Raw genomic sequence first — 15,289 nt, 5'->3', positions numbered from 1 at the left:
TGGTTCCCTCTTAGCTAAATCTCATCGTCGTCTCACTTTCCGGCGGCGGGCGAGGAGGATGTTTTTAATGCGATATACTCACTAAAGAGCACACTCAAGAGCTCACACTATCCCCCACACACCACTAAGTCAAACCGAGTCAAGCCAGCCAGCACAAATCTAAAGGCTCTAAAGTGCGAAGACCGTCTACCTCACATCTCCCCCAGGCAGCAATTTCAGCATACTAGACTTTCCTGCCTGTTTGGCATCCATCTGCACTCAGCGCTGACAGCATCAAAGCACCCATTGAGCTGACAAATGACAGGACTAGGGAACAGAGCACTTCTTTCGTCTGCCGCATGATAAAATGGCCTCGAACGTCAACTCCTTTAATCTTCACCGCAGAGATGGGTTTGATCATTGATCCTGTCAAAAGTTATTCTGCTCCTCATAATAGCGGGTCAACTGTTTTTAAATGCAGCGCAAAAGGGCATGGTAAGACTAATGGGTGGTGGCGTTCACTGACAGTATGGTTGGAATGAGCTTAGGAGGGAACGAAACCCAAGTGCAGCTACAGAGCACTCCTGCGTCAAACCAAAACGAACTTCATAATGTGCATTCACAAATTTTGTTATACTGTATAACGGCATTATGTCCAACTGCATTTTGGCTACATATTTCAGAGCATGAGAACAGTTGAGGAGCTACATCGTTAGGAAGGAACCCAAACTCAATGGAAAAATGCGCCTGAGGCGACATTTCTGCAAAACTTTACATTGCATCTTGCATGTTTCACAACACTTTCAAAGTGAAATGTCCAGTGATTGGCACTAAACGTGTGTTCAGGTTTATCTGAAACACATGAATGTGAATCTGCCAACGCTTTATTAATTTGGTTGTTGTAAGTATTGCAAGTCTTAGCTCTTTTACCGTGACTCTTACGTATAGGTAGAGGCATGTTTTTCCAATGAGCCTGTGTTGATCTTTAGTTACTATGAATTTAGTGATCCCTTACCAATGGCTCTGAGTTCAGCGTTGGCAAACACCCGGCCATGACGGTTCTCAGCGATACACTGGTACATCCCAGTATCTGACAGGGTCAGACTGCTGATGGATAATGCCCCGTTTACCACCTGGACTCTGTCCTGGAAACATAACAACAATCCCACAATGCAACTTAAAACAAAAAGGTTAATGACATTTTTTTAAAACTGTATTGGTATAATTTAAACAATCAGATAAGTAGTTTGAGTTACATATTGAAAAACTATTCTACATTGAAATGAATTCTGAGAAATCACCGATATACAGTATGTAATGTGGCATTTTTTGCAGACAATGTTCACGATATTTAAACATAAAATATGCAACTTGTCTATGAAACAACATAATATCGTACCCAAACTCTTTTGACAGATTTGTCCGCAAAGAGAAGAACACAAGCCTACTGTTTGTCTCACCTGCCATCACAGACCATGGCCTTTCCCAGCATCCCTTCCTGAATTACTACTAATCACTAAATAAAAGTCACTCCTTAAGAGTCATCTTAAATTGGAAAATTAGGCACTTTTATATGAATATGGTGTAAATACTTTTTTTTTTTTCAACAAATAGTCAGTGAAAATATGCTTAAGCTTCATAAAATGTCAACTTGCAACCTGTGTAACATGAGAAGGGTAGAAAGGTCATAGAGATTGAGAAAGGACAAGGAGGCCGAGTGAGTTCAGTTTATGAAGGATCTATATAGGTTAACCAAAACTTTATTGGGAGTGATCCGGGAGGTTGACCAGCCCTAAGGAAGTTAAGGAAGCTAAGGAAGCTAGGTGGATCCAAAAGGAACTTGATGATGTGACAGCATGGACAAGAAGAAGCTTTAAACCAAGGAATTCAAGAAGTATTGTGATCAGAAATGGGAAAGTGAGTAGCAAGTTTCAACTTCAAGTCCAGAGAGAGGTTATACCATCAACAGAGGAAGACCCAGTAAAAAGGCTATAGGGAAGTGGCATGATGACTCTCTTAATGACAGAAGTAGCGTATCCAGGACAGAGAGACCAGCAGAAAAATGTCTGATGAAGATAAAGTGTTCAGGCTTACCAGGCAATTTCAAGACCTGGCTCTTTCAGCATGATCTGCTACCAAGACTTATGTGGCTACTGGTAATTTATGAAGTGCCCATGACATTAGTGGAAGGACCTGGGAGGCGAGTGAACACACACCTTCGGAGGTGGCTCGGAATTCCACCCAGTTTCAAGTCAGTAGGGCTAAACATCAGATCTGGGCTGCGTTTCCCAAAAGCATTGTAACTAAGTTGATCGTAGAACAATTGGCACCAGTGGTCCCTACGATCAACTTAGGGTGTATTTACAGCAAGAAAGTCCGCTAGTTCACTTGTTTTGGTCCCGACCAAATACAATGTTGATTTTTTTTGTTTGGTACGGTTCGCTTTCACACTGCGCTTTTTGCAAGTGAACCAACATTTGTAAACCAAACCACATGTGTGCTAATGTCATCCATTTATTAGAGAGACATTCTCAAGCAGGGAAAAGCAGGAAATGCAAAAACAGGCAATTTATGGAGATAAATTTCGTAGTGCAATTTTTATTCTTTTACTGATTTTGTGTTATCAGCTACTAACGCAATATGAAGAAACGTATGAGCATCATATGATACAATGTCATCTATACAATGTTGTAATTAGGATTTTGCGAAGACGTGTTGCAAGATGGTTCTGGCGGAGAAAGCATGCTCTTCACTGATAAAGTTCTAACATTATTAAAAACAAGTGAACAGTCAGTAATAAAATTAGAACAAATACTTTACACAAATTACAAGCAGAGATGAATATGAAATATCAAAGTTACAAAGTCTAATTCCGGTACAGAAATTAATAATTAAGCCTAAATGTAAAATAACACTATTTGTTCACGGTATAAATTAAATATATAGTTTCATCTTTGTTAAAGCTGTATTTTGTTGATTTATTAACATTAATGACACAGACAGTAGGAATATTGGGTTTCTGCTCGGACCGAGAGAAAAAAGACAAACATCTGGTTTCTTTTTCAAGTATGACATAACCGAGAGAATACTTGCAGAGAATTTAAGACGAGTCTGTCTTAAAGGGATACTCCACTTTTTTTGGAAATAGGCTCATTTTACAACTCCCCCAGAGTTAAACAGTTGAGTTTTACCGTTTTCGAATCCATTCAGCCGAACTCCGGTTCTGACGGTACCAGTTTTAGCATAGCTTAGCATAGATCATTGATTCTGATGGGACCAGTAGCATTTCTTTCAAAATGACCAACGAGTTTCAATATTTTTCCTATTTAAAACTTGACTCTTCTGTAGTTAAACCGTGTACTAAGATCGACGGAAAATGAAAAGCTGCGATTTTCCAAGCATATATGGCTAGGAACCAGGGCCGGATTAACCATTAGGGCAATTGGGCAATTGCCCAGGGGCCCAGGACATCTAAGGGGCCCTGGGCACCGTCAAATATTATGTCAAATATTATGATTAAAATGTCTCCACGATCTGCTTTTGAAGAAATATCGTAGGATCGTGCATTCTATCAGTTTGCAGTTCTGGCGCCTCCGTCTCAACACACTGTACAGCGCGACGTATATTCACATGAAATGCAGAGGAACGGGACACTGTAGTTTATAAAAATGAATTATTTGCATGTGGTTTAAAGCCTTACCGGTTAAACATGTCATTCGCTGCTGATGCGCTGTTCTAACGGGCGCTTTTCTGAGCGCAATAACGTTACACCCGCCGACGCGCACATGCACTAAAAGCCTGTCTAACAGCGTCTGTTACTGGACTAAGTTATCTTTCGAGTCTTATTGCTCTAATACTGTCAAATAAACACAAGGTTTACATAAACAAAGTTGGTTATGTCTAAAGTGAAAGAACAGTAGAAAAAAATAAGAAACAAATCTGCTTGTCAAATGTGTGACTCGTCGCGGGCAGATCTTAAAGTGACAGTAGCCCTAATAGTAAACATGCTGCCGCTTGTCCTTAAAGGGATAGTTACTCAAAAATAAAAATGATGTCATTATTTACTCACTCACTCTAATGTTGTTCCATACCTGTATTAATTTCTTTCTTGTGCTGAACACAAAGGAAGATATTTTGAGGAGTGTGGCTAACCGGCCGGTTGCTGGTCCACATTGACTATACCATAGTAGGAAAAAAACTATTATGGAAGTCACTGGGGTACATCAACTGTTTGGTTACCCACATTCCTCCAAATAACTTTTATTTTCAACAGAAGAGGGAGACTTATTCAGGTTTAAAACGGCTTGAGAGAGTAGGCTAAATGATGACAATTAAAAATGTCCCTGTTAATAAAACAACAAAATACAAAGAGTAAATCCCTCTCTCTTGACTGAGAACTTTAATAGTAGCTTTAATAAGAATCAATGTACAATTTATACAGTGAAGTCTATGTTGTGTTTTATTTTCATATTTCATATGGGGGGGGGGGGGGGGGGGGGGGTGTCCTACAAGTCATTGTGCCCAGGGGCCTCTGAACTCTTAATCCGGCCCTGCTAGGAACTACTCTCATTCCGGCGTAAGAATCAAGGAACTGTGCAGCCGTACCATGGGTGCAGCAGGCGTAATGATATGACGAAGCACTTGCCGTCAACAAACCAACGTGACAACCTGCTTGCACAGGGAGCGTGCCTTGTAGCATGGAGACATTTGTGAGAGACGATTTAGATAACATCTAAACAGACCCGAACACCATACAAGGGTTAATTAAACTATACGCTACCTCACCAGAACTCTACAACAAAACTACTAACGTTATATACTGTACAAGACGAATGATCGAGGAAACCTAGCACTCACTGATTGCATTTCACAGGAAGATAACAACGGCAGTGCTTTTACAAAAAGTTAAATTGTTATACAGTAGCCTACTTCCAGTGGTGCGCGGGTTGATCCAAAATGAGCAGGTGCCTGCGGTCACCCGCGGTTACGAGTCATCCAAAAATATTTTTAATGATATTCGGGTCGCGGTCGGTCGTTTGAAATAAAGATGCCAATTAAACATTTGTAATTTATATAGTACTAGACACAATGTTCTATGAAATACATAGGTCTACACTTTATTGGCTGAATAACTGCGCGAGGATGACGCACAAGCTCAGTCAGAGATGACAGTGGGAAATCCTTATTTACCTTTTGAATGTTGAGCGCGCTATTAACTTTTGAATAAAAGCTGACACGGGACAAAATGCCCGATTTCCCAACACGTTGAACTGAGCAATGCCATGTGCCAATTTAATAGGCTACTTTTTAAAACGCATATGTCAGTTTTATGTATTTGCTGAGAGGGGGCGGGGTTTTTGTTGGGAAAGTCGGGGGAGAGACGCACCATGCACTTCGATTAGACTGGATAAACACATGCAGCATCTTAATTATTAAGAAAATGAAACGAAATAAATGAATAAATCAAGCCTTTATTAAAAAACACTAATCATACAGCATTCAGAAAAATGCGCACCCCTAGTTCCTATGGCCCATGACGCTACGATGAGCATTTACTAGCTACTTAAAAAAAAAACGCGAGTCAGGAAGCGGGTCGGGTAACTTACAATATTTTCTTTCTTTTTTTGCGGTCCGAGTTGCGGGCGGGTTAGTTGAAAACGTCGGTCGGGTGCGGGTTGTTTATACATTGACCCGCGCATCGCTGGTACAGCCATGGGTGATGATGATGATGCACTTGGACCTGTCTGTACATTGAAGATGGTTGGGATGGCTGTTTCCTTTAGACGCTGTACCGTAGCCTACTGTCCGTGTTTTCTTTATAGTCATCTGGTCCAAAATGCTTTGAGCAAACACGCCATTTTTTTTTATCGATTCTATCGGTGTTTTAGATCAATGTTCAGAGCAGTCAACCATTGATTTTTTAGTTTCTTTTTGTTCGTTGGTATTCAGTGTAACATTACGGTAGAATATACACTCGCCTTACTATCACAGCCCTTTACTACGCACAGAACCATGCGCACAGTAATTTGCCACCTAAAAACTACACAAACTTAGTCCCGGTTGTGTTGGAAGTTACCGAGCTGGGGACTATTTTCAGGTGCTTCGTCATATCATTACGCCTGCTGCACCCATGGTACGGCTGCACAGTTCTTTGATTCTTACGCCGGAATGAGAGTAGTTCCTAGCCATATAGGCTTGGAAAATCGCAGCTTTTCATTTTCCGTCGATCTTAGTACACGGTTTAACTACAGAAGAGTCAAGTTTTAAATAGGAAAAATATTGAAACTCGTTGGTCATTTTGAAAGAAATGCTACTGGTCCCATCAGAATCAATGATCTATGCTAAGCTATGCTAAAACTGGTACCGTCAGAACTGGAGTTCGGCTGAATGGATTCGAAAACGGTAAAACTCAACTTTTTAACTCTGGGGGAGTTGTAAAATGAGCCTATTTCCAAAAAAAGTGGAGTATCCCTTTAAGGAAACGCAAAAGAGGAATCAATTCGGTGTTCGAATGCTTTAATGCGGCTCTCTCGCACCTCTCTCTCTGCGTGCCGAACAGTGGGGCAGCTGGTCTGTACGGATCACAGATCAACTGCGGTCCGTTGCACCACTAATGTATAGGCATTTCATCACCCCAAATTACACAGTAAAAATCTGACCCTGTCAAAAAAGGTGCAGTGCTTTCTGCAATTGAGTCGGGTTATGTTCACACCATAAACAAACCATACCAGAGTTCGTTTGGAACCGTACCGAGACCACCTCTTCAGCTGGGTCTCGGTTCGGTTGTTTGGTCCGCACCCGAGCGCGGTTGCTGTATTCACACCTGACCAAAAGATCCGCACCAAGTGGGGAAACGAACTTGAGTTCAATTCAATCGAAACAAACAAGGCAGGTGTGAATACACCCTTAGGCTTACTATGCTTTTGGGAAGCACAGCCCTGGACAGTTACATCTACCCCTATCGCCATTGGTTAAAGAGTTCAAAGTGGGGAAGTGCAGGGCTGTGATGTTGTAAAGAGATTCCGTCGATGAGAAGATCAGAGATTCAGGGGTCACCAGAAAATCAGGACGCAAGTGGGCAGCTGATGTAGCAGAGGCACAGGCAGAGAGCAGGCTGAAGTTGAAGGACATCATTGGGAGCCAGTGCATGGGGAGACAAGGACTCGGGTCGTAACTACCCATTTCCAGCAATGGGGGAAGGCGGAGCTAATGCAGAGCAATGACCCCTGCCAAAGCAGAAGATCACGTAGCCTTAACTTTGGAGACTGGAGCCCTTTCGCATCTCTTTTCTGCTCCGATCAGTGTGTGATACTCTTCCATTGCCAGCAAACGTGTACAGGTAGGGAATGAGGGAGGACGCAGTGTGTAAGTTATGTGGAGGGAAGGAGGATCATCATGATTGAAGATAGATGGGAAGATGGATGCAAAGAAGCCTCGGAGAGGAAAGTCACCAAGTACCAGGGCGTTTTTCAGAAATGCAGGGACAAAAGGTGGAAGGTCTGGTTATTTCCAATTGAAGGTTGGTTGCAGAAAGGGGGATGAAGACAGCTACACATTGGTTTGGGGAGGCAGCAGAAAGAGCCTCTTGTTAGCTTTGGAATAGGCGGGAGGAGTTGAGCTGGAATCCAGGAGAAGATGGGGAGTGACTGGAGGGCGTTGTGGTTTAGGGTCGAAACGTCACCTATATGACATCTATATACAAAATATATACAACAACGCATTATTGTTATAATTTTGCTTGATTTAATCACACAGATAAGGGTTTAATTTAGACTTTTGATAGAAATGGGTATAAAATAAAATGTGACATATAATATTTAATGTGACTTCTCCAATTGCAAAAATGGTTGCAAATTTGTGTAATTTATTGTTATGTATTTCTTGCTATACAAAGGGTCTAATATATATATATATATTTTTTTTAATGGGGAAATCATATGGAAACAATGCGAAAATTGTTTTACAATTAAATATCTGTTCAACAGATCTTCCAAATTATGATGTTGTTTGTTTTAAATGATTGTCATCTTTTCGAATAGGGAATACACATGTTTAGCACGTGAGTTTAAAGTTCATGTTAAGCACATTTCATGATAGATCTTTTTTATTATTATGTCACAACAACAAAAAATGGAATTTGTGCCCTTAATGCTTAAAATAACTAACTAAATAAATAATGGGACACCACCAAAGTATTCATGGAAAGTGCCTACTATAAAATAATTGACGGATGTGAAGGGAGCAGAACGGAGGTTGAATTTAATCCATGTAGCTGTGGATTGCTGCTGATGGGCGGTCTATATGTATTTTTTTTATCCTGGCCGAACACTTACTCATAAAGCCCCTGTTATGCTGCCATTGTGCCCACTTGAGTGTGAAAAATTTGAATGGTGCATTCAGGTTGGATGAACTGAGATTTAAAGGGCTCAGATATCTGCACTCACGCTGTGCGTGCGGGCACTTCAGAGTCTGATGGCATTAGCTTTATGCCACTTGAATTTCATTGTTCCAGTTCAGCATGGAAAATGGTGTAACTCTCTGCCCATATGATCCGCTCCAACATGGAGAACCACAATCTAACCGATATCATAAACAGAATGCTTCATATGTGTGGTGTTGACTGTAGTAAACTGGAGAAGATCAGTACAGCCTCCAGCACCAAAGACAAATGGTGGTATAAATCAGCTTTATGGGGGTAATTAATTAGGGGTGACATTCCACTGAAATCAGCACTTTCCCCCTCGACGGGAGAGCGACATTTGAGTGGGCTGTGCTGCACCAGACTGATTAAGTTGCCCACCTGAATAGACATCACAAAGATTGCCCCAACATTATGGGTATTGGCTTGGCATGCGAAATATTGTTGCTGAGGTAAACATTTACACAAGCAGAGGATGATTTGCTGTGGTATCAGGGAACAAATCTAACAATATCTTCCAATGAGTCATGTACCGAGCTAACAAAAATATGTTCTAATAAGGATTTGCTAAATTTCCTATTAGGTCATAAAAAACATTATTACTGAATTTTCTCTGAATATTCTTTCTAACGTTTATTTTCTCGTTTATGCAAATGTTAAGGAAACATTCCATTTGATCATTATTCAAACATTATGGGACCGTTCCTTTTGAATGTTCTCTGAACATTCTGAAACGAGTTTAGCTTAGATAAACATCCACCTAAAACATTTCAGAAAATCGTTTAATGAACGATGTCTAATTAATGTTTTGTACTAACGTTTTGAGAACATTATTAAAGATCAGATAACTTTGAAAGAGATTATTTTGAAATACTAAATACAGCTAATTAAACTTTTTTTTTCAAATGCCTAATTTATAAGTAAATTGGAAACGAAGACAAACAGTTGTATGTTGTTTATTTATCATACAAATCTTATACATACTGTATGCTATGTAAAATGCCATGCTTGGATTTTTGGCAACACTATTGAGCGATAACTGGAATAATTGAAATGAACCATCCATATAAAACCAATTTACTAAAATGAATCAGACTCCGACTCAATGCTACTTGAGAGAGAGATCTAGAAGAGCATATATACTTATATAATATATACTACTATTACCCATAATTCGGTTACTAACAGTTACTCTCTAAGAGTGAGGATACATTGCTCTGAATACAGCATTCGGCTGATGGTGGCTGGTAAGGAAATGCAAGGCCTTTGTCTGTTCATTGTAATCATCAAATAACAAACGACACCCTTCTTCTCTTCGTCTGACTACATGGATGACCTTTGGTCTGTAGATTGATCAAATGCTGAGGTAGACGATGGTGACATTTACAAAATGGTAACACCTCAGCTCATTAAGTGTGCAGCCTCACACACGCTGAGATCGTGTTCGCTATCTCTCAGAGTGATGAAACAAGCTCTTGTACATGACACTTATAATACAGCACAGGACTACTGTGAACCGTACAGCTAAGAGGAACCTAAACCAGACCTATGGAAATACACATGCAGAATCCTAAAAATAAACAAGGCAATAGAATGTCATCATGTCCCTCTTTTATTTTTTATTCGCTTGTTTTTTAGAATTGCCGTACATGTGTTGTCGCTTCAATGTACCTCAACAGTCTTTATTACAACAACCAATGTTTCACAAATATTAAAAAAAACAAGGGCTCGTTCATCCAAACGCGTTTTATAAAAAGTTGAACCGATTTAAACTTGAGAGCTGCGTTTGTAGAAAGACGTGTCATGTGCAAGACGTTGACGCGAGCGCAACGACATAAAAAACAATGGAAACACACGTTCTGTGTGAATGGCCCTGACACTGACTCAAGTTGGTTGATTCAGTATTACTTGTTAAATCTAAAACAACATATCAGATGGAAAACCTTAAACTTATAAAATTAAAGTTAGAAATGTCATCTTGCCAACTAAAACACAGACCTCTTAAAGTTATGAACAAATGTTCTTCCATTAATGTTAATAAAACATTTGTTCACGTTAGCACAAAAAAGTTAGCATTTTGTGCTAACGGTTTTGTGCTAACGTGAACAAATGTTTTGAACATATTTGAACTTTGTTTAGCATATTTAAACGTATTTTAACAGTATTTACATCGTTCCTTTTACCCTAAATGTTTAGTTCGTTTTTTTTTTTTATGTTCGCAAAATGATAAATTGGAATGCTCCAACCAAGAAACAAAAAAACTGTTTTAAAACATGGACATTATGAACATTCATAGAACATTTATAAATAACTGAATCTTGAAGTTTTTATAACTTAATGGGAACGTTAGTAAAACGCTCTTAGAACATATTTTTGTACTTTAATATATATTACATACATATTTTAACTTTTTTTTGTGAGCAAAACCAAAAAATGGAAAGACTTCATAGTGTGTAATGTTCATTTATGTTGAGATTTAGATTTCAATTATGTTGGGATTTCCTTCCTAACTTCCTGAATCTGTTAACTTGGTCTTCCAGCTGCACTAAAGGTACAACGGACCGCATCACTCACCTCAAACGACTCGATCGCCTCTCCGTTCTTCAGCCACCTGTAGGCGGGTTTGGGCTTGGCGCTCGCCTTACATTCCCACAGCAGAGATTCATCAATGGCTTTCTGCACATCCTGAGGCTTCTCCACCAGATGAGGGGGTGCTGTGATCCATCAATAAACACACAACACACAGCGAGATATCAACATCTCACAAAGTGCTGCCGATAAAAATGAATTTTCAACAGCTCCCTGAATCCCAGACACACTTAGAGTTGGATATTGATTAGCCCATAGTAAACCAACCAAGCAGTTTATGAGCCAATGAATGAACAAATCTAGTTATTAATCAATCAACATGGCATTACAATGAGGAAAAAATCATACTACTTTATGAATCATTTACAAGGAAATTTAGTATACCACATTCATTGAGCTGAGGAGATTACAGCACACACTAAATGTGGGTCAAGTTTTATGGATCTTTGGCCTGTCTTTTGTATAACGCATTAATATTCATATTGCTCTGACGAACAACACACACCCTCTCCAAACACACACACATAACAACAGAAATAACAAAATAGGTGCTAGAAAGGAGTGTCAATGTTACAGTTTTAACCTTGAATACTTAAAGCTAGGACGATTTTTTTTTTTAATGGCTTGAAAACATATACAAATTTTACTCTTTTGGTTATGGTGAAGGTCAATGTGACTTGCAAAGGCTTAACTTTTCTCATTACTGAACAAGATGAGAGAGAAAGGTGAATAAATCACAGCATAGTGCAAGCATGGGCAAAGTAGCATGCTTTATAGGTATCAGTCACTACTGGAGCTCATAATTTTGATTTCGACCATTATGTTATAAACAACAGTGACCCATATTGATTATTCCATAACGCCAACAGCAGTGATAGATGGAGAGCACAGTCTATGGGAGATTATGGATTTTTACCTGCCAAATAATTGCAATGACAAATAATTACAACGTACAGGGATTCTCGTGAAAATCTGACATCCTGGTTATAAAACATTATGGGGTAATGCATTAAACCACACAATATTGATCAGTGATAAATTTAAATATATAAGCACTCATAAAAACTTAATGGTGCTCATTGATTGTGTGTTTGTCTGATTATGGAAAGTGTGTCCAAACTGCTGTTCTATGCAATGAAAGTAGTAACCAGCGGTGATCACCACTCTCTAAAAATGAGAAATGTACTAAAATAACTAAAACTAAATAAACTACAATGGTATATCAATGATACTAAAATGACACTGGCTTGAACCTTCTGCTAAATATCTTCTTTTGTGTTCCATGTAAGAAAAAAGGTCATACGGGTTTGGATGCTTTACAAATATGGCTGAATTGTTCCTTCAAAAAAAGTTACATTTATTTCATCCCTGGAATAATTCTGCCCTACCATAGAAGGAGAGCCGCCCCTTGACTGTGTTTTTGCCCCTGGAGTTCTCAGCCATGCATTCATACGGCCCTGCGTCTTCCTGTTGGAAATAAGGGATCTCCAGAACTCCACTGGATTTGCTGACGTCCACTTTTCTGGGAAAAGGAACTCCGTCTGGTCTTCTCCAGCTGATAGCAGGCACTGGACTGAAAGCCAAAGGTCAAGTGTATTGATTAAAATCACCATGAAATCAAAATGGACAGTTATTATTTTTTTATGGAATATTGCAGTATTTATTATAAATTATTTCATCATACTTTAATTTTTCTAGTTCGAGAAGCTGTTTCACAGGGTTATACGTCGAAATAGGGACGAAAAGACTATCGCAACTTCAGGTTCATGACTTTAATGAGGTATGTTTTCATTTAAATAATATTTACTATAATAATATAAACAGTGTTGATGTCAGTGAGCTGCTCTTTGCATATGATATTATGTAAGTAGGCTATTATATAGAGTATCAACTGTAATATTTACTTTCCCAAGGCGAAGCACTCCAGTTTTACCGTCAACCCCTTGGCAACAGCCAAGACTTCAGGAAATTGGACCTCAATTTTTGGCTCATATTCTCCCATAATGCCTGAAACAGAAAAAAAAAGATCATTCAATTCATGATGAATATCATTCAGATCATTCTTTATTCCACAAGGTGGCAATGTCTGATACACAATGATAAAGTGACGTTTCACTCATAGTTTCCGCAGGCAGAAAACAAAAGTATAGGAAGTATTAGAGCCCTGCATTTCAGCCCGAGCCCGACGGGCCCCGACTTATTTACGCCCCTAGGGCCGGGCTTCGGGCCAATTTTCACGTCATAGTTCACACGCGGGCCGGGCCTCGGGCCTGTTTTAGGCTTATCCTTCTTTTTATAGCCTATTTTTGACATGTATTAAAAATAAATATGAGAAGTTGACGATGGAAAAACAAACATAGAAAGACGTTTTAAACCTATCACACTGACACATGACAGTCTGCTCGCGCACACACACACGCACACAGGTTTCCCGGCGGCACGACCGGCTCGCTGTTTTTAGTGTCGCCGCCAGCAGCAGAAGTATAGCGAGCGTGACTTCAGCGCAGCTGGAATAGTTCAAGAAAAAAGTACGACTGGATTAAAACCTTCCACTGTGGATGCTGTGATTTTTCTTCATGATGCTCTGTAACTGTTCTTAGCCATGTTAGGGGGCTGTCTTGTTGGCTTTCGTTTGAAAACGACTTTATTTTCATCAGTCTGTTGGAAACTATTGGAAATAAGAATGGCCATGTTCTGTAGTGAAGACTTGATTTTTGAGGTAAGATAATGTGTATGTTTGTTTTTAATTTAATGCCATTTATTTGATTTGTTTAGAGGCTATAGCTCATTTCGTTTGCGAGCGCTGTTGCCACTGTGAGCAGCAGAGCAGTTTGCCTCAGCTTTTAAAAAATGATAATAAACGTTTAAACTATAACTGTCTATGTGTGATATGCTTAAGGTGTTTTATGGATTTTATTGTAGCCAAGTAAAGTGTTGATTTGAGAGGCTAAATGGATCAAACATGTTTAACTCGCTGTCGGCTGCTTGGTCGTCAATAAAAAAACAAAAAGAAACCGAACATTTGTCTAAATTAACTTAATAAAGAAATTAAAAGAAACATAACTAACAAAACGGAACTATTTTAATGGCTGCAAATAGTTAATTTGCCCTAGACCAGGCTACATGTAGCCTATATTTAAAAAAAAAAAAAAAAAAAAAAAAAAAAAAAAAAACGGGCTCGGGTCGGACTCGGGCTGATAATTATGATGAGCTGTCGGACACGGGCCGGGCTAGGGCCTGAGCGTCTCGGGCCAGGGCCGGGCTAGGGCCTAGATTTGAGGCCCGTGCAGGGCTCTAGGAAGTATCATCAGCAAAACTTGAAATGGCTCAGTGATTTACTGCAGAGCAAGAACTGAACACAATCAAATATTAGTGTCACTGTCACTTGATGCTGGATCTGGTGAAGAAGCAGTCAGCGATCAAAATATTGATTTTGAAGATGTTGAAAATGATAGTTTTGAGAATATGTTTGACATGTTGAATATGAGCCAGATGCTGAATGTACTGGGAAATGAGCTCTGATGAGGACAGTGATGATGGTAAAAAGCATCTGCTCAAACTGAGCTACAAAAAGTAACAAAATATGCTTTGTTTTATTCTTCTGTATTAATTGTTACTCTAATTTCAGAAGAGTTTATTATCTCAACAGGCAGAGATACATCCGTGGTAGATATAGATCCAGGTTGCTAAAGACCCGGATATGTATTGATTGGTAAAACATTCATGCATTTAAAGGTTAAAACCACAAATGAGTCATTTCGTATGAGCTGAATACATGTAAGACCATCACCATCACTGCGGAGTATGAGTGGCGTGGGAGGTCCCTGCACTCTGCTCTGGGTCACAGTGTTAGTCACGACACAAGTGTAGTTCCCCACATCTGACGGCTCCACTTTAGCGATGTACAGGTTGCCTGTTTTCTGTGACACAAAGCGCCGCGTGTCCTGCTTCACAAATGAGGGATATTCGTTGAAGATCCAAGAAAAGGTCAACTCTGTAGGAAAGACAAGAGGTGAAACTAGCTGTACTGCACCACATTGCTTGCTTTCAAAAATATTTAGAGAATTTAATATGAATCCATTTTAGAAACCGTGTGATGTGAGTAGACACACAATCCTGATCATGGCTGATAACACTGTGTAAAATGCAGTGCTTGGACATTTGGCAACACTAGTGAGCGATAACTCAAACGAATCAAATGGAATCGTTAAAATGAACCATCCATGCAAATCGATTTACTAAAATGAATCAGACTTGAGAGAGATATCTAGAAGAGCATATCTGAGCACATGTACAGAATAC

The 15,289-nt window shown here is 39.5% G+C and overlaps 1 protein-coding gene across 5 annotated transcripts in view; it reads right to left on the bottom strand.

Annotated features, from left to right (window-relative positions):
• The window catches only part of cntn3a.1 (contactin 3a, tandem duplicate 1), a 93,789-nt gene that overhangs the window by 17,876 nt on the left and 60,624 nt on the right, over nucleotides 1-15,289 (bottom strand). For all 5 annotated transcript variants that reach the window (XM_079588429.1, XM_079588427.1, XM_079588431.1 and 2 more), the window contains exons 6-10: nucleotides 14,778-14,981; nucleotides 12,892-12,994; nucleotides 12,376-12,560; nucleotides 10,973-11,112; nucleotides 995-1,124 (exon numbers count right to left, since the gene is read on the bottom strand). In XM_079588429.1, coding sequence (XP_079444555.1) covers nucleotides 995-1,124; nucleotides 10,973-11,112; nucleotides 12,376-12,560; nucleotides 12,892-12,994; nucleotides 14,778-14,981 — 762 coding nt within the window. The remainder of the gene's footprint in view (nucleotides 1-994; nucleotides 1,125-10,972; nucleotides 11,113-12,375; nucleotides 12,561-12,891; nucleotides 12,995-14,777; nucleotides 14,982-15,289) is intronic.

This window comes from Phoxinus phoxinus, assembly GCF_949152265.1.
Source record: "Phoxinus phoxinus genome assembly, chromosome: 18".
NCBI lineage: Eukaryota > Metazoa > Chordata > Actinopteri > Cypriniformes > Leuciscidae > Phoxinus > Phoxinus phoxinus.
The sequence above is the reverse complement of the archived record's forward strand: the minus strand, read 5'-3'. Positions and strand labels throughout refer to the sequence as shown.